The 23794-nt window shown below is 36.1% G+C and overlaps 1 protein-coding gene across 3 annotated transcripts in view; it reads left to right on the top strand.

Annotated features, from left to right (window-relative positions):
* The window catches only part of NKAIN2 (sodium/potassium transporting ATPase interacting 2), an 853276-nt gene that overhangs the window by 689995 nt on the left and 139487 nt on the right, over positions 1–23794 (top strand). For all 3 annotated transcript variants that reach the window (XR_012508635.1, XR_006728492.2, XM_010965506.3), the window contains one exon: positions 17021–17221. Coding sequence is in view for 1 of the 3 variants with exons in the window: in XM_010965506.3 (XP_010963808.2) it covers positions 17021–17221 (201 nt within the window). In the remaining 2 variants the exon portion in view is untranslated. The remainder of the gene's footprint in view (positions 1–17020; positions 17222–23794) is intronic.

The raw sequence follows: 23794 nt of genomic DNA, 5'->3' as shown, positions 1-23794 counted from the left end.
AATTAGAGATTTGAATTCTGAAAAGATCACTAGAGCAAATGGTTATAGGTTATTTAAATTAAAAAATGAAATCCATCATCGTATTTCCTCATTAGTTCTTTTAAATAGACTAAAGTGGCTCATTTCTATTGCTTAGTGACTTAAAATGTTTCATCTTAACTTCTTGATTTCTCAAATATGGCTTTTCTATATTTATTTTGTTATAAATGAAAAGAATGAAATCACTAAGATGCATCATTCACATATTAAAAATACCAGGTAGGAAGAAAAGTCATTTCCTTGAGCATCCCCCGTAATATTGATCTGTGTTGGCCTCCTCCATCTTCCTGACACTAAAGTTTCCTTCATTCCGCTTAGGCAGTAAATACAATCATCAGAATGTCTAAACGTAAATCGCAGAATCATAGTTGAGCATAATTTCTTTCATTCCCTGGGACATATCCTCTCTTAAAAATCTAATTTTTAAACCACGCAAGTTCTATGGGAGATTGGACAACATGTGAGTCTCTTAAGTCAAGTTCCCCTCACTGCCACAGCAGGGGGCTGGGTGCCTGCAGCAGATTCTGCTCTTCCCGAAGGTTGTGACCCTAGTGACCAGGGAAAGAAAATGCTGGATCTTATGATTCAGGCATATGAAATCATAGTCCCTTGTTTTATTTTTTATCTGGTGAGAGGTAGTTGCTTGAAATGATAGCAAGCTGGAAATATCTTGTTCATTTAATAATACCAAGTAGTTGGGTGTGAACCAGCCGTACATCAAAAGTGTTTTTCAGAATTCTTTGATAGCTTATCTCACTTCACTTTGTACAATTTGAAGTTACTGTGAAAGGAGAAAATTTATTTTCATTGAGCACCTACTTTGGTCTCACAGAAAAACTTAAAAATATTATCCACATTTTAAAGAGGAAGACAGAAAGGTTAATTAACTTGGCTAAGGTTACATAGGAACCATCAAATGCCAGATTCAAGTCTCATTCCAAAGCCCCTACTCTTTTTACTGTGACACACTGTCTTCTTTAAATACATATCCAGAATCACCAGATTTACTTTGTGTTACCACTTGAAAATAGGAAAAAGAATATTTTTTGCTTTTTGCATGAATTTCTAAAGTGGAAGTAATTGCCAGGATCTGAGCTAAGAAGAAATACAGCGAACTAAACGCAGAGGTGAAGGACTAGATTCGAAAAGTCCCATTGTGTTGTGATCAGCTCTGAATTAACGAATTTCTGAAATTTCTGACAAAATATGCAGCAAATGAATCACTGAGTCACAATATGACCATATGAAGAAGCAGGTCCGAGGATACCTGAGCTGTTATTATCAACTTTATACAATGGAGATTCATGGACCAAAGAGGCAGCATTTACAGATCCATGTATTTCACACACAAAATTGAAAGATGTGCTAACATCTAGGACATCCAATCTGTGAAACGGTTCATACCTCCTTAAATGCTTCCCTTTTGTAAGTAGTGGTCTGAAAGAGGAATTCACAGATATCAAAACAAATGACCAGCCCCATCTTATTCTGTGAAATGCAGTACTTCCTTAAGAGTGCTAGATTATATTGGGGACCATTGGCCAGGCAGGTTTTTTTGTTTTCAATTTAATAGGTTTAATAAGGGCCGCTACATACAACTGTGCATACAGACCTGCCCCCAAGGCACCTGCCTGAAGGGGTAAGTGGAGGCTGAAATACAGTCTTAGTTTTGCTCACCAAGCCCCATCTTTAATCAGAGCTAAGCTAAGCCAGAATCCTTGGGGCCAGGGGGCATCGTCGGGTTATTACAGTGATCCCTGTGTGCTGGCTAGAGGATGCTATGTTATAGAAGAACGCTCATTTGCAGTGAAAAAGCATAACCAACACATCAAATAGTGATATGAATTTACTTTTCAAAATAAATTAATTAAATTATAAGTATATGTTAATTACAAGAAAAATATTAAGAAACTAGTGCAAATAGTAATAAGGCAAACCAAGGAAGATATTTTGCAAATAATTAAAACTGGGAAATCACTGGTACTGCCGGGATACTATGAACTTTGGAGTAAGACAAGTGTGCATTCATCAGGTCCTGGTTGTCCTTTAGCAAGTCACTTGATCACTTAGCTTCAGTGGTCTCTCATTCTGTGTAAGAATGTTCTCTCCAAAGCACTGTAGTGAGAATGAGATGAGATAATGTCAACAGATGTCATTTCCATCCATCACCTTTCCTTATGCAGGGCAAGTCTAAATCCTCAGTCCTCCAAGCTGGATTCCTAGACTGTGTTAACTCAAAATCCCAGTTACATGTGGGAATCATATTCAGAAGGATGCCTTCCTTATTGGTTCCAAGGCAGGCAGTCCTCTTGGCCATTTCTGCTTTTGTCCTGTGATTCACATCTCTCCTATAGCACACCCCACTCACTGGCTTATTACCGCCACAGTGATGCCGCAGGGGCCGTGTGCATACTCACACACTCACACTCACACATTTACACACACACTCATATATACATGCTTGCATGTGCCCACTCACACATATTTACACACTTGTGCCCACACATACACACACATGCAAAAGCAAACCACTGTAGCCCCAACTCACCATTTCTTACTTTCTTTCTGAATTACTTTGTTCACTTTGTACCTTCGCCCACAGTTCCCTTCTTACTTAAATCTTCTCTGTTCTTTAAGGCCTAGTTTAAAATATCAACTCCTTATTACGCCTTTCATGATAACTCAACCAGATGTGACCTTATCTTCAAAAGTGGTTTTGTTTTGTTTTTTTCATCTTTCCTAAGGTTACAGCCATGGTCTCCCTGATGATGTAATTGCTTGTGCTGTTTGACTGCATATCAGATTGCACAGTCTTTGAAGGCTATAATCATGTCTTATTTATATTTTATCTTTCCTAGTGATGGCCTTCATTATCTAGAAGAACTGTAATCTCAGTTAATTTTCATAAAATTGTGAGGTCCTTTCAAGTTCCCAGGAACCAAGACATATTTAGAATCCTAATGACGTGGGGATGGATGTTTTAGTAATACGCAGCTAATTTTACCTGAATGTACTATGTTCAGCCTGGGCAAGAGACAGAATCTAACCGATTCTGTTGATCCTTGTCTAGTATAAGATTTCCATTTGTATAGGTTATGGATTTTGGGTCTCACACTCAGGATTCATCAAAAGTGGGCCACAGGCATGGTGGGCCCTTGGAGTGTTTTAGACTTCTGGTCAATACTTGTGAAAACTGGCCCTCCTGTTTCCATGCCCCAACCTGCATTTCAGTATCACTCAGCTTGCAGGCGTAAATTCAGCTGACTTGCATATCTTTACAAAGGGTAACAATATAAAACTGTTCTTATTTTTATGAAATATCCATGTGGATAGTACTACAGAGAAGATGTAGCATGTGCCTTTGATTTCATCCTGTGGAGTTATAAAAACTGTGTGCATCCTGCAGATGGGCAGCTCCGGATAAGAGAGGTGTGACCGAGCCACACATGCTCAGGCCCTTTGCCAAACTTCTCCATCAAATAAGGCACTCTTCATGGAGCTGGTAGGGCTAAGTGAGAGGAGAGACAGACATGCAAGGGACACGTCTCCCATGCGTCTCCCTGAGGAAGAATGGAACGGAATTTCTTTCATCTCTGAAAACTGAAGAGTGGCAAATGAGTACATTTTCTTTCCTCCTAATTTATTGAGTTCTAGGAAGTTAAGCCCCAGGGAAATAATCATTCCAGGGGAGGGGATCAGAAGTCAACTGGAACAGTCCTTCTGCTTTCACTTTTGTCCCAAAAACTAACTTTTGAAAATTTAGGCATTTTCCTCAGATACTGATAAACAGTTTATCTTTTATGTCTAGAAGGTTCTGAAATGATTTCTATCAGACTCCACTAGCCCCCAAATGCATACTCAGTCCTATTTCCCATATCAAAGGATGCCCCCAAAAAACTAGTGTATCAAGATGTTTTTCTTATTTATTTTGGCCCATGGGAAGGGATAATTTACCCATGTGAACAAGAGAAATGTTGTTTTCTGTTTACATTGAGGAAGAAAATAAGTACCTTGGAGCTTAAGAGAAGTAAAGCTGTACTTACTTGGGATCATTAATCTAACTGAACAAAAGTTTATTTTTCTTTAAATTGAAATACAGTCAGTTACAATGTATCAATTTCTAGTGTACAGCACAATGTCCCAGTCATGCATACATGTGCATACATTCATTTTCATATTTTTCATTAAATGGTATTACAAGATATTGAATATAGTTCCCTTAATTCAGCACAAGTTTCTTATTCATTTCCTTTAGCTGCTTTGTTTGTGGTTTAAATCTTTGAAACCTTTTTCATCATTAAGATATAGCAAAAAAGTTATATGTTTTCCAGCAATCCATTTTAGTCAAAAGGAAAGGTTAAACCAAGTTATAAAGAGACAGCACTCACATGACAATTAAATATTCATTCTGAGTACATGAAACCTATTGACTCAATAAATGTCAACTCAGAATGTACACTAGACAATTGCAGTGTCCTAGAGACATTTATGCTGGTAATTAGTTATTGAATATATTAGACCAGGTTCTATGCTGATGCGCATGGGGTCTTGGAAAGCAGTGGAGCGCAGAAGGACTATAGGCCCAGGATTGGAATCCAGATCACGCTGGCCAGAAGTTACAGGTAGGAATACAGCTAGCCTGGGAAGGTGTTGTGTAGGTACTGTGACTCCGTGTACGGAGTCTGGAGTGTTGGGTTAGAGTGGAGAGGAGAAGGTTTCGAGCGGGGTAGGTAAGCCAATATTGTGTTTAGAGACGTGTAGAGGTAAATGTAGGCTCCTTGCACTCAGGCAGAGGTCAGGATAGAGTGGGTGATGGGGGAGAGTCCTCTTGCATCTCCTCTGGCTGAGACTGAGAGGGGAAACGTTGCATGTTCTGGAGTTTCTCCTCAGAGGAACCCAGGCGCGGACTGTGCCCGCACCAAACCCCCTCCTGTAGCCCAGGCTCGGCCTGAACTCCCAGGCGCCGCCCCGTGGACAAAGTGACAAAGTGGAGTAGCAGGGGAACAGGATCTGGGCGCTAATCCTGTAAAAGCATGTCAAGACTGTTCTTTGCTATAGAGGGAAGTGTCTCAAAGTGATGGGAAAAGTTTCTCAGCTTTCTGCAAATTTCCACTTATAGGTAGGATTCTTCAATTTAAAATGGTTAATTATTACAAATTGCCAGAAGTCTCCTTATTTCCATATCCTGCAGAATTTTACCACTGAGACCAAATTCATCCTAATTCAAGGTAACAATTCCTATTACACTTGTCTTGTTCTCAGTTATCTGGAAAGTGATCATTATCTCCTCTGTATAACGGAGTGAGAGAGCAACGTAGAGAATGATGGCCGAGGCCGTGAGCTCAAATTTTCTCATTCATAGTCTTACTTTTCCCACCAGCCCTGCTATCTTAGTTTCCACTGGTGAACAGAGCAGAGAAAGTGCACAATTATCTGGATAATTAGGCCAGGAAAAGAAAAAACATGATTGCCATGAATTACATGAGCTCTTTCAAAATTTTCCTGGACATGAAATATTTTTAATCTTTTCTTTTCTCTTATTCTCAGTGATCTCAGACAGGCGCATACATCTTTCTTTATGGAGAACGATTAACATGGACTCAACTAGGGAGAAATCAAATGATACAGTTAATAAAAACTAAAGCTTCAATCCGTGCTAAGTGACAATGTATTACCAGGAAAAATTAATTACTGCATTTCAGAGTGAAAGGAGTCAGATATGTCAGGTTTGAATTTAGCCTTAGGATCTACAATAAATTTCAGTTCTTTTGTGACTGGATTTTTTAAAGTGCAAAGTTACTCAAAACCATGTAGCTATGTTCTAAAATGGCAAGTAACCTTTATGATATTCTAACTAGGTTAAATTCTTAAATTGCTTGAGTTTTGTAGGACTCTTTTCAGATTCAGTGTGTAAATTCAAGTCATCCCCTTGGTTCCAATTGTGACCAATCACTGGTGAGAAATTATCAAAAGTATTCCTTTTCATAAGAGTGTTTAAATGATTTTGATGCTCCTAAAGAGATTCTCCAAGTGTCTGATGCTGAGAATTTATATGTAATCATTGTCAAGTACAGCACAGTATATTTAAGAGCTAAAAGGAGTAGTTGTCAATAAAGGCAGATTATTAACAGGTTGGGCATAAACTAGTCATTTGTCGACTTAAAACTATAGTTTATTTTTGTAAGTTACTTCATATGAGCTAGATAGAGTGATACACTCAGAAGTTTACATTCGCCTGTCTATTTCAGTGGTACTGAATAAACCTAGGCAACAGATAATCATATCATATACGATCTTTAGTTTCTCTCTGCTCTCATAATTACAGAATCATTTTGAGGGAGGAGACTGTAAGTTTTGAGTGCAGCCTTCACTTATAAAGGACCATCCAGTCTATGCTTGGATACCACTAGCCACAGGAATTCATTACTCAGAACACCACCCATTCTATTTGGGAGCACTTCCAATCCTCAAAGGATTATCTGCCTTATGTCCAGATAAATTCATCAGCTTGAATCATTGGCTCCTCCCATAAATTAACTATAAATGAGTCTGATCCCTCTGATTTTTTATATATTTTTGAAATAATTGAATGCAATTATAAGGATCCTTTCAGTCTTTTCCAGACAATTCAACACAAATTCTCTCAAAATTCCTCATATGACATGGTTTTTTAAAGACCCTACAACTACCTTGGACAAAGTCAGGGTGCAGTTTTGTGTCTGTTTTCAGATGCAAACTCTGAAACAGTCTGACCAGGAGGGTGTAAATAATCCATTAGGTGAATGAGAAGATTAGATATCACACTTCATTGAAGTAGCTTAACAAAATCCACCCGTGACTTAAAATTATACCATGATGTTTTTCTTTATGAGATTTCCAGCCTTGCTTTGGACATGCTAACATGTATGATGTAAATTCAAATGGCCCCTTTGCTTATGGCTATGAACATTCGGACGGGGAATTATTAAGCTATTTCTCTTTTCACAAGACTTCTCAAATCATTTTTTGGTCCTCTTAAGAAGATAGTCATCAATAAATAGAAAAGGCCATTTTGATAAATGATAATGCCTCTCTGTAGGCAAAGTGAAGAAAGAAAAGAGTTGGAAGGAATCACATTTTTTTAAATAAGAGGGACCAAGTTGTGACCAATGCTGCTGCAGTGACAGCACCATCCACCCACTTCATGCTCGTCTTCTCACCACTGCAGCAAAATTATTGAATTGTTTCTTTCCCCATAGTTGTGTCCCCAGCTTCTACTTTGATGTCCCCTTATACTTCTGGGAAGAATATCCCCTCTTTGTAAAGGAGACTAAGGAACTAAATGCTCTCTCTATAAAAGTAAGGATGAATATTTTTCTGTTTCTCAATGTTTTTTCTACACAGTGACTTTTCCACCAGTAGCCTCTTGGCCTTGTGTGCTACAAAAGCTACAAAGAGCTCTTTGGAAGCAGTCCAAATGAAATAGATACATACACTTACAGGTGTTTTGTTTAGACTTAGAGGTTTATTTATATTTGTCTCCACAAATTCTAAGCAGTATTGATCTATGTACTTGCCAGGATAAAACAAGACAAGAGACAAATCTTACTACTTAAAAAAAAAATTCTCTCATGAGAATAAAGAACAACTAAAATATCTGTAAAAGCTTCTTCATTCCAAATGCATGACTAATATAACTCTACTGTAAATGCCGAGTGCAATGAATTTTGGATCAGTGTTGATAAACCACCTAAGAGGACATGTCAAGGTCTTGTAGAGTGCCGTGTCGGTTTCTGAATAGCACTTGGAAAATTTTTAAATAAATTGTATGAATTATGAATCCATCTTTTTTTTTTTCTGGAACATTCTCCTAAAGAACACCAAATATGGTGTTTTGGCAATGATTGATTAGGTGGCCAAGAGAATTTCCTTAAGAGGCAACAAAGCCCAGTGGGAAAGCATGAAGTCAGACAAAATAGGTTTGAAACCTAGTTTCATCCTTAATAAAAATAACTTGATGCAGGTATATATGCACTCTCAGCCTCATTTTTTCTTTTGTTAGATAAGGATGATAATCTCTCAATTTCTAAATGTTGTTGAGGTATATACTAGGTAATAGATGCGTAAGTTTTATTTCCTTTCTTTTTTGCAGTATATGTTGTATCCTATTTAACAATAAGCTAAAGAATTTATGATGGAGTAAGAGATGTATTTATCTTCAAAATGAAAACATTTACAGAGACTTTACAGAGAAATTTTCTGTTAATTAGTGTCATTTCATCTCTAGTTATGGTCAGTCTCAGTAATGGAAAAATGACTCTATGAAGTCCTGCATAAATAACATTAAGGCTTGACTCATGTCCCTCTTGCTACCATTTTTGCACATTTCCCATGAATTGTTCTCTCCCAGAGAATGAATGAAGAAGTGAAAGGACATAAAACTTTATTAGCATTCCTGGTAATAAATTTAACTGAGACATTTTGAACTATGTATCAAAATATGATTGGTCTCCCAATTCAATTCTGTTGACAAGTTAAAGTCTTTGGAGGCAAGCTCAGATATTATCCAAGCCAGAATTTCCAGTGCTAGGAAAATGAGTGTCAGTACCAGGGGTGGGCTGCACGTGTAGGTGGGGTAATGATGGCAGTAATGGTGGGGAACAATTGAGGACACTGCAGTGTTCCTGAAATGTTACCAAGCCTTCAGTATCATTAGCACCACTGTGCCTCCATGTGGATTAAAAAAATCCACATAAATGTGCTTCTAAAACAAAGGAAATGGTGGCCTTCAGGTGAGTGCCAAAATGGCAGTAACATCTTCACTTGAGATAGCTATCCTGGTCTTTGCCTCCCTAAGCCCCTAGAGTGAATGCAGATCACTTTCCAAAGCTCTTAGACAGGAAAGGAACACTCGCAAGATAGGAAAAGTTACCTACAGGGTGGGAACAAACGAGAAAGTGAGAAAACAGCAGGAAAAGCTGCCTGAAGAGGTTTCAGTACATCGAAGACGATAAAGTCAGTGAGAAGTTGATCTTTCATTATTGCAACCAGCTGAGAAAATTCTGCCTCTAGCATCTGCTAGTAAGGGTGTGAAAGAGAAGGGAGAAGACTCATTTTGCCAAACTCAGTTTCCACTCATAGCTGATGAGTCCTAACTTTAGAAGTAAAAAAATAATCAAGACTTTTGAGCCTGGAGGTTCTATTACCTTCAACATAGCTTGGCAGCTTCTTATTGAATTCTTTCTTTTCCTCTTCATCTTTTCCTTTCCTTTCCTTCCCTCTCTCCCTTCCTTCCTTCCTTCCTTCCTCCCTCCCTTCCAGCTCTTTCAGAACATTACAAGGACCACCTTAAAACAAAACTCTTCTTATTATAGATGCAGAGCTAATATGCATTTCTCGAACAGGCACTGTGACTACATTGGAGTTTAACATACCCCTTGACCCTCAAGAAGAAAGCAACGGACCAAGATAATTTTGCTCTTTATATATATAAAACAATGAAACCGTATAATAATAATGATATTTAAGCATTTTACTACACTAAATCTTTTATGAATATTTGTACATAGTGGGGCGAAACATGTTTTGTTTTTAAGACTCTAGATTTTAGAAATCCAAATATCATCAGACTTTTCTCATCTGATTTTAGAGCAATGGTTATAATGTTTTTCATGCTCACAGAAATATTTTCTTAACCCTTTCTTGAATAACTAATGACAGGAACCAGGAACTGGAGTTAACACTAACTATGGTGTCATATTGAATTATGATCCACAGTCAGCCAAATCCCAAAATTATCTATAGCTGAGGATGCCAGAAGAAAGTAGGGGCACAAATGCATAGTTGATATTCCATCTACTTTTCTTAAGTTCATCATATAATAGGATGAATCACATCTTTGGATTTTGGAGTTGTAGATGGAAACTTCCTTCTGTTCTGAGCCACATTCCTATAGCTGCAACATTCATTCAACATGTTAAATAAAGTGTATTTGTACTTTTGCTTATCTCCTCAAAACCATATTTTCTCAGTTCCTACTTCCTGGCATCTTGAAAACTATGATTTGCTGTCCCTGATTCTCATGTGTTACCAGGATAAACTCAGTGTTAGGGTTTTTATACGTATGAGCAGGTTTGCATAGATGTGTGCATGTGTTAACAGAGGAAAACATCTATATTCAGGTTTAGAATGTTAAGTTCACCAGCTGGAAATAAGCCACAAATGATGATAATTTTGAAGAATTATTTAGGATTTCCCATGAATTAGTATCTACATGTAGATATTGGCAATGAGATGTAACACAGTGCTTTCTGATGATATTTTAAACTTTAATCCAGTGTTTATTGGTTGTAAATAAATAAGAGTTCACTGAGAAAAAAACAATTCTTAATGTCAAGTGCAGCCCTCCTCACTATCCCAACTCCTGCATCCTGAGCTAATTATAGGTGTCACTCAATCACAAGGTCTTCTAACTACTTCTCTTAGTCCCAGTGACTAAATATATATCCTTTTATTAATACAAATATATTGACCTTCCAAAGTATGTTAGTGGTTGTTAAAGTTTGCTTCTTACCATTAAATTTGCTTGCTTCGCATTCCTCTAATATCATCATCAGAATTGTGGTTTAAGGAAAGGCAAATGCCGACTAGTTCCCATTCCTTCTCTGAGAGTATTAAAGCTAAACGGTCCTGGTCCTACACCCCGGGACTCTTAGGGAACTCAGCAGAATAGTCTGGGGTGATCAAGGTCAAGCATTGGTCACAGGATCTGTGTCATCACCTCCATCGTGACTGTTGTGTAATACAGCACCTAAACTGGTCTCACCATGTGTTTCCTGCACTGTCCAGTCCAGTCCTGCAGGAGACTTGATGGTTTATTATAGTATCTCCTGGTTCATGATTGATATTGCCAATGTCCTGTCACTAATCAAAAATCTTTCAATAAGCTAGGATGCTTGGTCTGGCACTTAAATCACCCCCAATCTGTCCCCAGCTTTTCTTTCCAAAGCATTTGATACTACTCCTTCTTTCAAACTTTCATCTCATAAAATTAAGACCTACTTACTTGCCCTTAAATATACAAGTATCCTTAGCTCTACAATTTTGATTATTTGGTCCACTCTACTTAAAATGGTCTTTTCCCCCAGACTGTGGACCTATCTAACCTGACTTACTTTAGGCCCCAGCTAGAATTCCCATCTCTAAGAGGCTGTCCCACCAGAGTCCACAGGCATTACACCCTCCGAGTTCCTGTACACAGATTGTCCCCATCTCTCATTAGGTACCTACCAAATGCTTCCTTGTATTGTTATGTTTTGTCTCCACATCTTGTTCCTCAAAAGCGACAACAGCCCCACAATGTTAGGGATTGCACTTTAGGTCTCTCCACATAGTTATGGCCTGGTAGAGTGCTTTGCATATGGTATATGACTAATTAATATTTCTTAGTAACTGTACTGATCACTATAACCTAATTGTCATTTACTAAGAAGTGTGATTTCTTGCCTTTAGATAGTAACTAAGTAATCTATAAATAGGAAAATGTCAATTTTCAATATTGTTCCAAAAGAAGAACAAAGTAATAGAAAACTCTGGAAATGAAAGAAAATATTTCAGATTTCTTAAACTGCAACTCAGAGCTTCTCACTCTTAGTTTCACCTTCTAATCTCTGCACAGATCCTCCATATCTTACTAGTAGAGCAGATATATGTTTCAAATGCCATAAACTGTGAAAGTAAATTTTAGTTTTTTGTTGAAGTTCTTAGTTGTTAGTAGTATCATTTTCTCATTTACTTGCTGACCTTTTTTTTTTTTAATCAAATGCTTATTATTTGGTGAGTAATTAAGCTTCTTGTGTTGACCTGAATATGTACAACCCCATCAGAAACTTTTAGTGCTAATAGAAGCTTTCATGCAACACATCAGACCCTGCTATTTTGGAAAATGACAGGACCAATGATGGGGCCCTTTAATCTGAACTTTTTGAAGATTTACTAAGAGAGATGAATAAATACATTGATACAAAGGTGCTTTTTGTCATTACACTGATCTGGACATATAATTATTAAGGATTTTTTAGATATAAAATTTTTTGAATCTTGCGATTCTGAGCCTATCTGTTTTGAATTAGGAATTCATAATGTACAAGATTTAGTTTGTGGTTTTCTGCCTTATTTCGTGCCATCAAGACTCATTCTTTGTCTCAGAAGTCCTTATAATTTTGAACTCAAACTTACAAAATATATGGGAATTAAATAATCTATTGATTATGCGTGGAGCATATCACACTCAGGAATTTCTTTTACATTTAAAAGAGGACTTCAAGGAAGCCTTTCTACTGTCTATTTTACAAGCAGGAATTTATATTTTGTGGTTAAAATAATGCACACATACCCACAAAGACTTTTTGTTTAAACGTCTACAAGGTAATAAATAAGGATATAAGATAATGCCAGAAACCTTCCGTTAATGATTTCTGGTTGAATATATGTACTTACATTTCATCCTGAAATTCCACCAAGTGATATTAAAGAATAAAAAAATGAAAAACACATAGTAAAAAGGACAAGAATTGTCAACAGTTTTTGGAAGATAGAACATAGACAGAGGATTAGCAAGTGACTTAGCAAAGTGGAAAAACCTTAAAGTTTTGATCATGCAGTGGGTTCCACTGTACAGATTTGACCTATAAAACCCTTTGAAAGTCAAGATTTAGAGGTTGAAGGAGTATGTGAGGTACAGGATTGAAAATGGTAATGAATTGAATAATCTGTTCAAGGGGCAGTTAGACTGGCCCAGGCTCTCCCTTTAGTCTGTGCAACCAGGCTTCTCCTCTGAACAAGGAAGACTCTTGAAGTTCAAGTCGCTTGAGCTAAGTTTTTGACTACATGAGCTTTAAGTTAAAGACTGCATACTGAAAAAAAAGTCAACATGTTATGTAGACAGACCATCAGCTCCTTCCCAGTTCAGACTAAGGATGCTGTAGTCTGGTGTCTACCCCATATGTAAACTGGAGGTCCCAGAACGAAGTCCTACTGATTCCTACAGACTAAGCAATTGGAAGGCACTCCCCAGTCATCATATGTGAAGGAAACCAGCTGACCACTAATGCATTACAAACTGCCAATCAAGTCTTAGTTTCTCTTTGGTATGAAAGGACAACATTTATGAAGGACTTCTAAAGAGCAGCTCTAACAGGAAAATAGGAAATAGAAAATTTCTCAGGACATTCCCACTAGCTATTCCCTCTGCTTGGAGTGCTCTTCCCAATGTCTGCTCTCTTTACTCCAACACATCATTCAGAACTCTGTGCAAATGCAAAATAACGTGGTATCTTTTCTTAAATTATTATCTCTAATATGGTGTTACACTCTCCCTCACACCCAATTCTTGGTCATTCTAATTTCTTTACTTAAGTTTATATTTCTCAATAAATTAATCACTATAGATATTTTGATATATTTATGTATTTGTTGTACATTTCCCACACCCCAAAATGAACACTCATAAGGGTAAGGACTTTGCCTATGACACATAGTAGATCCTTGGTAAATATTGTTTATTTATCTGCTTAATTATTTAGTAAAATAAGTAACTTGTATGAAGCAAAAACAATGTAAGAAACATAATTTTAAAAGACTACATATTCAGAGAACTAAGAAAAGTTATAGCCCAGAAACAATTCAAAAATATTAACTATACAAAAGCAACAATTAGAGAAGAATTAACTCTTAAAAGTTCAAAATATTACAAATTAAAGATATAGTTCAATTTAAGTGTGGGAAAATAGATAAAGAAAATTACTTTCCAAGTAAAAGAAAATTTTGGTAAAAAGAAATGTAAGATATGAACAATAGAAAAGAAAAAAATAAGAATGTAAGAGATTAATCCTGGAAGTCAAATGTTGGACTATTAGGAGTTCCTATAGTAACAGAAAAAGTAGAGTGGAAGGAACAATGAAAGATATAATGCAGTTATTTTCTAGAATTTAAGGAAAGGGCTCTTGGATGGAAAGGCCTTCCAGATGCTCTATAAACTAAGTGAAAAAGAAACTCATCAAGGTATTGTCTTGCAGAATTTCAGAACTTGGAGCTGAAAAGATCTTCAACATTGATAAACCTCAAAAATATAATATAAACCAAAATAAGTCATAGAGTATATATACATTGTAAAACCTAAAAATCAGCATTTTATATTATTAATGAATGTGTAAATATTCAGTAAAACTACAAAACTCTCTCATGAAAGTAATAATACCAAAATCATGATAGTAATTTTCTGTGGAGAGAGAGACAGAAATCATATTTAGGAGGATTACATCATCTATATGTGTAAAATTTTGTTTAGAAAATGACTAAGCAAAAATAGCATAAGATTTAATGAGACTGAGTGGTGGGTATAATGATATTATTATAATATGCTCTACACTTTTTTGATGTTTTTGAAATATTTCACTGTTTAAACAAAAGACACAAGGGACCAGAAGAAAGAAAAGAGGTCACATAAAAAATTGCAGGAAACAAAATTTATCAGATATCTTAATTGTAAAACTAGAAGATAATGGAGAAATATCTATCCAGCAAGAGAGCAAACAAATGAAAAAGGAATTGATTGATTCTGAAGTGTTAGATCATGTAGAAATTCATATTGAATGAGTACATACAGTTCTATAGGTCAATTTAAAAATACTAGTGACAGTGAAAAATATGCCACAAAAAATGGAAAGGAATCAAAAATAGAAATATAATTATAAAAATCCCCAAATATTTGAAGATTAAACAACAAATTTCTAAATAACACATCAGTCAGAGAAAAAATCTCAAGAGAAACAAAATTATTTTGAACTAAATGTAATGAAATATCAAATTTTGTGGGATGCAGTGAAAGTGCATAAGGGAAATTTATAGAATTGATTGCATGTTTTAGAAAAGAAGAAAGATTTAAAATCAATAACTTAAGCTTCTACCTTAAGATACTTGAAAAGAAGAGCAAATTAAATTGAAAATAAGCGAAAGAAAAGAAAAATATAAATTAGAAAATAAATAAATATAATTGAAAACAAAAAAATCAATAAAGTCAAATGAAAAGATTTTTGAAAAGATCTTTGAAAAGATCAATAAAATCAATAAGCCTTTAGCCAGCGTAACTAGGAGAAAATTAGAGAAGACACAAATTACTAATATCAGAAATGAAAGCAGGGGCAACACTACAGATCCCATGGACACTGAAAGGATGATAAAAGAATATTAACAACTCTATGTCTACAGATTTGCTAACCTAGATGAAACAGGCACATTTCTTTAAAGTCACAATCCTCCAAAATTCACACAAGAAGAAATTTGAATAACCCTACATCTGTTAAATAAATTGAAAATATATATATATGCATATTATTAAATTAATAACTTTTCAAAACAGAAAGCACCAAGCCCAGACGGGTTCATTGGTGAATTCTATTGAGCATTTAAAAGAGAAATTATTCCAATTTTCTGCACTCTCTTCCAGAGGATAGAAGAAGATGGAAAACTTCTTAACTCATTCTATGAGGCAGCATTAACCTAATACCAAAACCAAAGACATTACAGGAAAAGAAAACTATCTATTGATACCTTCTGTAAATACAGATCCAAATATCCCCAATAAAATGCTAACAAAATGAATTCATCAATATACAAAAATAATTACATGCCTCAACCAAGTGGGATTTATGCAAGACTAGTTCACCATTCAAAAATCAACTAACACAATCAATTAACAGACAATTTTTTTTGGCCACTTAGTAGGTAGCTTCAGCCACAAGATTTATCAGTCCTGAGTCAGAAACTAGTCTACTGTATCTCCCACATCCCAAGGGATATTTGAAGCCTTTCTCAATGAGCTTGAAGAGAAAAGAAATTACCCTCTCCCCACCACCACTTTATGGAGACAATGAGACTCATAACAGCTTTCTCCAAAGGAATACCCTTTCCCATTTCCAAATTCGCTGACCACTTCTGCTCAGCCCTTTCCTATGTCTGGTGTAAGTAAACATCAATATTTTCTATGCAGGATCTGCCTGGTCAATCTAGCACCTCGTTTGGGAGTGAGAGTAGTTGGCATCTATTATCTGGTGGCTCTACCACTGAGACTGAATAACTCCTTTTCCACCATTCCTCTCTGTTAGGATTCATCTTCCCTCATGACTTGCTGAATAATAGAATGTGTTTGATGCGTTCTTTTTAGCCGTTCTCTTCCCGGAAGACAGCACTTGTCCATGTCCTGCTGATAGCTCCACATCTGTGCATGTGATTTCAGGTCTCTACTGCAGAAACTTCCTTTCCTTCCATTTGAAGCTGCACATCACCTGAACCTCATCTAACAAGTTGCTGATTTACTGTCTTCATCCTTTAATAATCTGCTAATGATATTTTCTAAGAAATATTCTGACCAACTTTGCAGTAAGAGTTGGCAAGATTGGAAAGATCCTGATTTTCTAAAAAAAAAAAATGAGGGAAAAGTAATACTGTGTTTTATTAAGTAAAGGTCTTACATATTTTAACACTAGCCACAATATTGTGTTCAATTTTGCCAAACTGATGTATAATTTTAATATTTAAAATGTGCAAAAGGTAAATATTCTGAGAAAAAAGAAAATAGCAGATTTAAAATAAGATGAACTTCACTTGATAAAATAGTTTAAATCACTCCCTTTGTAATATTTACAAGTCCTAAAAACTGACTCTCCAGTGTTACAATTAATGTAAGTCATTGATAATTTTACTAATAAATATGTTTATTTATATTATTGTAGTGAGGCAGACCTTCATAAATGAAGTCAATAGACATAATTTTCAGGTGGGACTGATAGTTTTACCTTAGATGCTTTCTTTCTGCCTATAAAATACAGCAAAGGGAAGGGGAAAAAACATATTTCAAAATGGGAAACTCAAAGCCAGTCAGTCCAAATAAGCTAACTAACATTTATAAAATAATTCTCATTCCTTATAAATTGCCTTTTTGCAGGAAACAGACCTAATCCTGACTTTTAATATTTCAATGCACCGATCTTGGTGGATGGAGAATGGACCAGGATGTACGGTGACATCAGTGACACCTGCCCCCGACTGGGCCCCAGAAGACCATCGCTACATCACGGTCTCAGGGTGTTTTCTGGAGTACCAGTACATAGAAGTGGCTCACAGTTCCCTCCAGATTGTCCTCGCAGTAAGTGTTGACAGCCAACCATTCCTTCTAGTGCTTCTGGAATTGTTTCCCTTCTGCGCAAAGTCAGTGCACACAGTCGGAACCTGTGGGTAAAATGTGGCTGTTTGCTTTTCCTAACTAGTGCCACCTTTAATAAGAATTTGTCAGGTTAGACCAGCCCGTGCCCTGGACTGAATGTGCCGATTTTCTTCAACGATCAGTAAGTAGACTTTAGTATCAACACAGCATTTTGTGTAAAAACTCCAATCAGTCAAGGTTCTATTATTTGGCTTTTCGTAGACTTCCAAAGATGCTGGAGGGAAGATCAGAGAGTTTTCACAACTAACACGGTACCATACCCTAACTTACAGGATTCAATGGATATCTTCTTCCTCGGTATTTCTTTCTGGCTGTGCTGCTAGTCCTTTGAATTTTCTTCTCCCTTTCCTCCATCTTCTTCCTAGATTTCCCCCAGGTACTACCCATCACCTTTTCTGACCTCCCTTCTTTTTACAAAACAATTCATCTTTTCCATAAATTCTACTTCTAGACCATCATGCCCCCATTTTCCATAGTATTATGCTGATAAAAAAACCCTTCCTCTACAAGAAGGCAACAGAAGTTAGAAATAGCTCCTTTGTATTTATATATTTATAGAACATATTTGTTTATTTCTGTGTTACATGAAACATATTATTTACCCTGCATCACTATGGAAAGAATATAAATAAACATACCCCCTTCTCAAGAACTTCCACTAAGACTAAATGCATAATTTTGTGGGATTCATAAGGCAACTTTATTATACATGTCTCCATTTATTTATTACAGATTGTGTATGTGTAGATCTATGTAATTTTTCTTAGACTCCATGTAGACCTGCAATTGATGTGCACAGTCTTACAACTGTTAACAACAAATAATACAAGTGGAATCTGCTTTTTACTTCTGCCTTTAGTTAATTACTTTGAGAATGATATTAACTCACAATTCTTAAATAATAAGACATAAAAGGTTCTGGGTAGAATAGTATAAATTGGTTCATGTAAAATTCTTCTGGAATTAAAAAAAACTATATGGGAGTGTGTGTATGTTAGATTATGTAACTAATATATAGTTTTTAGATTTTTTAAAATGATAAATATCTATGTAACATTTATACACACACACATATATAATTACAATAGGCTATGTATGCTATTGCTAGTAAACACTTCCAAAATCTCTATGACCAAAAATCACAACTGTTTATTCTCATGGGTCAAGAAGAATCACTGTCACTAAGGAAACAAGGCTGGTGGTAAAGCCATCATCTCAATCGTCATGGGGTTGCCATGCCAGAGAGCAAAGGCAGATCTGGAGTGCCTACATTGGCACGAAACAGCTCCTCCTTGGGAGAAGCTCATTGTTTATAGCTCATTTTCTAGAACTAGGCACCCAGCCCCACCCAATCACAAATTGGCCAGGAAGGAGGGAGAACTGTAAATATTTGGAGAGCAGCATAAATTCTACAATATATGAATTATGTTCTTGGCTAAAGCAATGAATGATCTCTCTTGAATCTGTCCAACCTGAAGCACTTCTTCATAATATTTTTTTTAAAAAAACCTTCCAAAATAGTTTTAAACTCTAAAACTGTTCATTTTGATTCTCTTAAAGTAAAGATAAGTTAGATTTGACGGGATGGAAGTAGTCATTTCATTATTTAAAATTCATTTACATGAAGTATTCATTCTCATATAGGAAAAGTAAAATATTTCTTGTATTTGGCGACAGATAAAATGTCTTCACGTATGTGTCAGAGAGGAGTCTTAGGTAAATGATCCCCTCCTTGGAACTCCCTTTTTTGCTGTACCCACACTTTTTGGAAAACTTCCACTCATGTGTCAGGGATGCTGTAAACATATAGTTTGTTTGCATAGCTGGCTATATGTGACTGTTTTGGAGAGTTATTTGAATTAATGTGTGTATGTATAAGCTATATTCACAGACTTAATGAACCCCACATAAAGTTTTGGCTCACAGGTAATCTAAAAAAAAATACATTTGGACACAGAAGCATATGTTAAGGCTGACATACTGTCCCAGGAAAAAATATTTTTACATAAGTAAAAACCATCTGTAAAGACATAGAGGCTAGAGTACAAAGAAGATGGATGGCATGTCCCTATGAGCAGATGTGACCAATATATCAAGCTGCTGGCACTCACTTTTCCTGTCTACATGGCCCCCAGCTGAGTGGAGAAACAGTCTGAGAGGCCATCACAGGATGTGGCACCTTCACCTCTCCCCTTTCCACCTGGTCTGCCTTCTAGGGGCGTTCTTTTGCTATGCTGACTGGATAACCTGAAAGAGTATGTTAGTGACAGCATGCCCAAGCCAACTTCTTGGAGACGTTTCAACACATTTTCTGTCTCTGGGTTTGCTATTGTCTAACCAGCCTTGGGCTGGAAGCATCTGCCATGCAGAAAACTTAGCTAATCTTAACTAGAGTTTTGGAAATGCAAACCAAAATGGGGCTTGTCTTGAACAATTTGCTCCACCTAGTGATTGGAAGCGTCCCAATTCAACGTTCCTATAGTCATTGTGATCACTTCTGCTATCCTGTTTAAGGGCTGAAATACGGCTTGATTCTCTACATCTCCCCTTTATGTGTTACCCAAGTCATCTTCCTGACAATCCAATATTTTGTTCCATCCAGTGGACACTTCCTGAGTGCCTGGCCCCTGCTGGCATCTAGAAGAAAAGATAACAGGATCTCTGACCTTGAGTATGTCATAGTCAGAAATGGGCATGGTTCCTCAGGGTACAAACCAGGTGCAAACAGACACATTTCGGGAATGCAGTAGACAGAGAATACTGTTGGTGCCGTTGCTGGCATAATCGTGGCTTCTTAGTTGCATCCTGACTTTGTAACGTCAGCCAAACTCTCGCCTCTCTGTTTCACCAGTCTTTAAAGCTGCCCTCCCTCTTCTAGGATAACTGGCTTAGATCTGCTTTCGTAAACTGCTGCAGTCCCAGCCACTGCTTTTGGTTAACTCCAAATCTCTCTAGCTCTTTTTCTCCACCTTCACTCAGCCTCTCTTTCACAGTTTCCTGACCCCCAGCAAGCCTGTCACCCCATTGTTCTGTTTTCTGCCAATCAACTGCTAGCTGATTTTGAAATTAGCATTTACAAAGCCCAAATTTGCATCACACATGCATAAGATATCTCCCATCTCCAGCCAAAGGAAGACGAGTATAATATCCATATAATTGGGAAGAAGGGCCATTAATCACACAGCCTCTGACCGAGCAGAAAGGACTGCCAGAACACCATAATGACGAGCCAGGTGTGAAATTTCGAGTTTCTCCTCCTCCAGGAGCATTTTCTTCTAGTTAGGATCAAATATCGCATTCAAAAGGAATACAGGTGTGCAGTTTTAATAAACCAAAAATTAAAAAAAAAATTCGTACTTACAAAATAGATAAAATAAATATGTTTGGGGAGAGCCAGGGAGGAGATTAACTAGAGAGATGGTGCTGTTCATATTATAAAAAAATTAATCCGATTTCTTCAAACAGTGTGTAATGGCAACTGCACGGTTTACAAATGCATTCAAAGGAATTAAATCTTTTGACTTGTGTAACAGTCCTGTGAGGGCAGCAGGACAGATTAAAAGCCTTCCTCAAGATTTCTTAGCTAGTCAATAGGGAGGATGGACATACTGACCTAAGTTTTTCTCTGGTACAAATGAAAGGAAATAGGCTTAGACTTGCATGCCAGCATCAGCTGATGGACAACAGATTCCTGAAACCCAGAAATGCAGACTTCTTCAGTAGCAAAGGATGCCATGATTGATTAGCTATGTCTGCCACAAGTGAGGGGAAGAAGGCGTGTAGATACCTGATATTTATTAAGCACACATTATACCTCACCTCCTGTAACCAACAAAATGAAGAGGGAGTCTGTTTTACAAAAAAATATAATAAGTGAACCATTAAAGTGAACTTTTATTACAATAATTGAAATAACTATATTTTGAAACATATATTAAAATTCCAAATAACTCGTCAGAAAACAAAAGCAAATACTTAATCCCTTTTTCTCAAGCTACCTCCAGAGGACCAGTATCTCTAAATAGAATATGAATCTCTCCAATCAAAATTGCTGGGCTCTGTTTTCCTTTATTTCCTTTACTTCTGACGCACTTCTAAGTTCATAGCAGATGGACTATTATTTTTTTTTAGGAGACCAGTGGAGGATATTGGTAAAAATATAAATAATCTGACTATTTCCCACAGCCATTAAAATTGGCTTAGGGATTGTATACAAGTTATCAGAGGAGTCATGGAAGACTTTAGAAAAGGTTCTGGTTTGCTGTTCATAGCTAAAAGTAGATTCACTGTCAAGTTTATGCTTCAGTTATTTCTATTCCCTACTCATAACTCTTTGTACTTTGTAAAGTGCATAAAATGATGGAAATCATTGTTCAACATATTGTGGTAAAAGATTTTGAAGGTAAAATATGTGCCTTTCAGAAGGATGGAGTCACTGATGTTTCCACTTATTCCCAGTTAATGATACACGTTTGCCATTTGGTTTCTAAGACTTGCCTCGGAATACCATTGGTAAAGAAATTTGCAAAATTTCAAATGCCTTTATCCAAGTTGCCTTGAGGTTGTGTGAGCATGGCACACGGTGTTTCTCTGGATGTTGGTGAAGTGTGTTACGCACGCATGAGGGTGAAGGGTCTAATTGCTCACGCCAAATTTTACTCCTACAATCTGGAAGCACTTATTCTTAGAGGTTTGATTGTCAAAGATTTGGGTTCAGGTCTTCATGTAGCCTAGAATATTGTTATTAAAGTGGTAAATATTAAATCTAAGCTGTGAACTCCTTTTAAAGGGCTAGGTGGGGCAATGGTATGAGCTGCTGCCCAGCTATTGCTGCATTCAGAAATGCAGTGGTTGCAAAGTGGATATTCTTTGTTATATTTATTTGAGTTGAAAAACTAAGATAGATTTCTTAAGACAAAAAGTAAGTTTGATGTGGTTGATTTATTTCACAGTGAAAAATGATTTAGCCATTAAGGTTATGTTACTGGTTTTTGCCATTTTTCATAAACTAAATTAGCCAGACCTATAGCTCCATAGTTTGATAAAAGTACACTCAAAGCACATATTTTTTTAAATTGACATAAAGTATTATATCAACAAATATACTGAAATTAAATAATATTTCCCACACACTTTTTATATACATCATGTTAATCTAGATGCCTCTAAGAGGAGTTAGGAGTGTAATGGTTGTTTTATGTCTTGGTGATATTTTTTGTATATTGCCCAGAAGTTACTGTTGCAAATTGGGCAATTTCCAATTCTTTGCTTTCATTAAAATGGAAAGAAAACCTAATAGATTTGTCAGTTGTTAAATTATGTGAAATAATTTTTATGATAGATAAATATGTAAATGTGGGACCCAATTCAGAAGGATTTGCAGAAGTTGGGTGATGTCATTATAACAAAAGGCCTTCAATACTTGTCTGTTTTTGAGAGAACAAGACTTTTCCATACTTAAATCTAAAACAAAAACAAACTAGAATAGAATTCATGCTGAACTCTTCCTCATTCTAGTATCAATAAGAAATGCATTTCAAATAAATTTGTATCCTTTATGTAATGATTTTGATCAACATTTTTCATAGACTACAGTGTTTTGATCTATTCTGTAAAATAATAATTGTGGTGATGGCTCAAATAAGAATATACTTTTATGTTCTCACTCCTTCAAAAAAAGGTAAATATGTGAGATGATGAATGTGTTAGTTAACTAGATAGTGGGAATCCTTTCATAATGTATATGAATATCAAATCACCACAATGTACACTTTAAATATCATAATTTTATTTGTCAGGTATACCTCAATAAAGCTGAAAAAAATTTAAATGTCAAAAAATCCCATTTTTAACACTTAATGCCTTATGGACATGGGAAAGAATGATCAAATTTAAATTTATGCATATTCGATTTTACACATATAAATTTATATATATATTATATATATAGTTGTCTAGAGAAGTATGGTAGAATGATCAATATAAAACTTTCAAGTAAATAAACATACTACATTAGGTGATAAATCTATGGAAGCAGTGGTGTGGAAATACAATTTCAAAAAGAAATAGAACTACATAAAATTTATGATCATTATAGAAAAGTATGTACAGATGTTTTTAAATGAAAGTAAGTGAACTCCAAATCATAGTGGTATTTAAATTCCATTGGATGTCTTTATGAGTAAATAATATCTCTCTTTAAAATATATTAATATTGATAATATGCCAAAATAAATAGCGCTTTTGAAGCCATTTAAACTAATGATGAAAAATATCAAACATGAGTCTCAAATGTACATAGTTTCAAGTGAATATCTAAAAATTTCTTTCAGGATATATGGGAGCAGAAATGTTCCAAGATAATTATTCTGAAGCAGGGGCTCACTCTTTCTCTTTCTTTCGTTCTTTCTTTCTTCTTTCCCCCACAGTCCCCAAAGACAGAGCCACGGAGTGGGGAATAGGCATTTAATCATTAGGGAGGGCTAACAGCCCTGT

This window comes from Camelus bactrianus, chromosome 8 (genome assembly GCF_048773025.1).
Source record: "Camelus bactrianus isolate YW-2024 breed Bactrian camel chromosome 8, ASM4877302v1, whole genome shotgun sequence".
Taxonomy (NCBI): domain Eukaryota; kingdom Metazoa; phylum Chordata; class Mammalia; order Artiodactyla; family Camelidae; genus Camelus; species Camelus bactrianus.
This window is presented reverse-complemented; position numbering and strand designations above follow the sequence as displayed.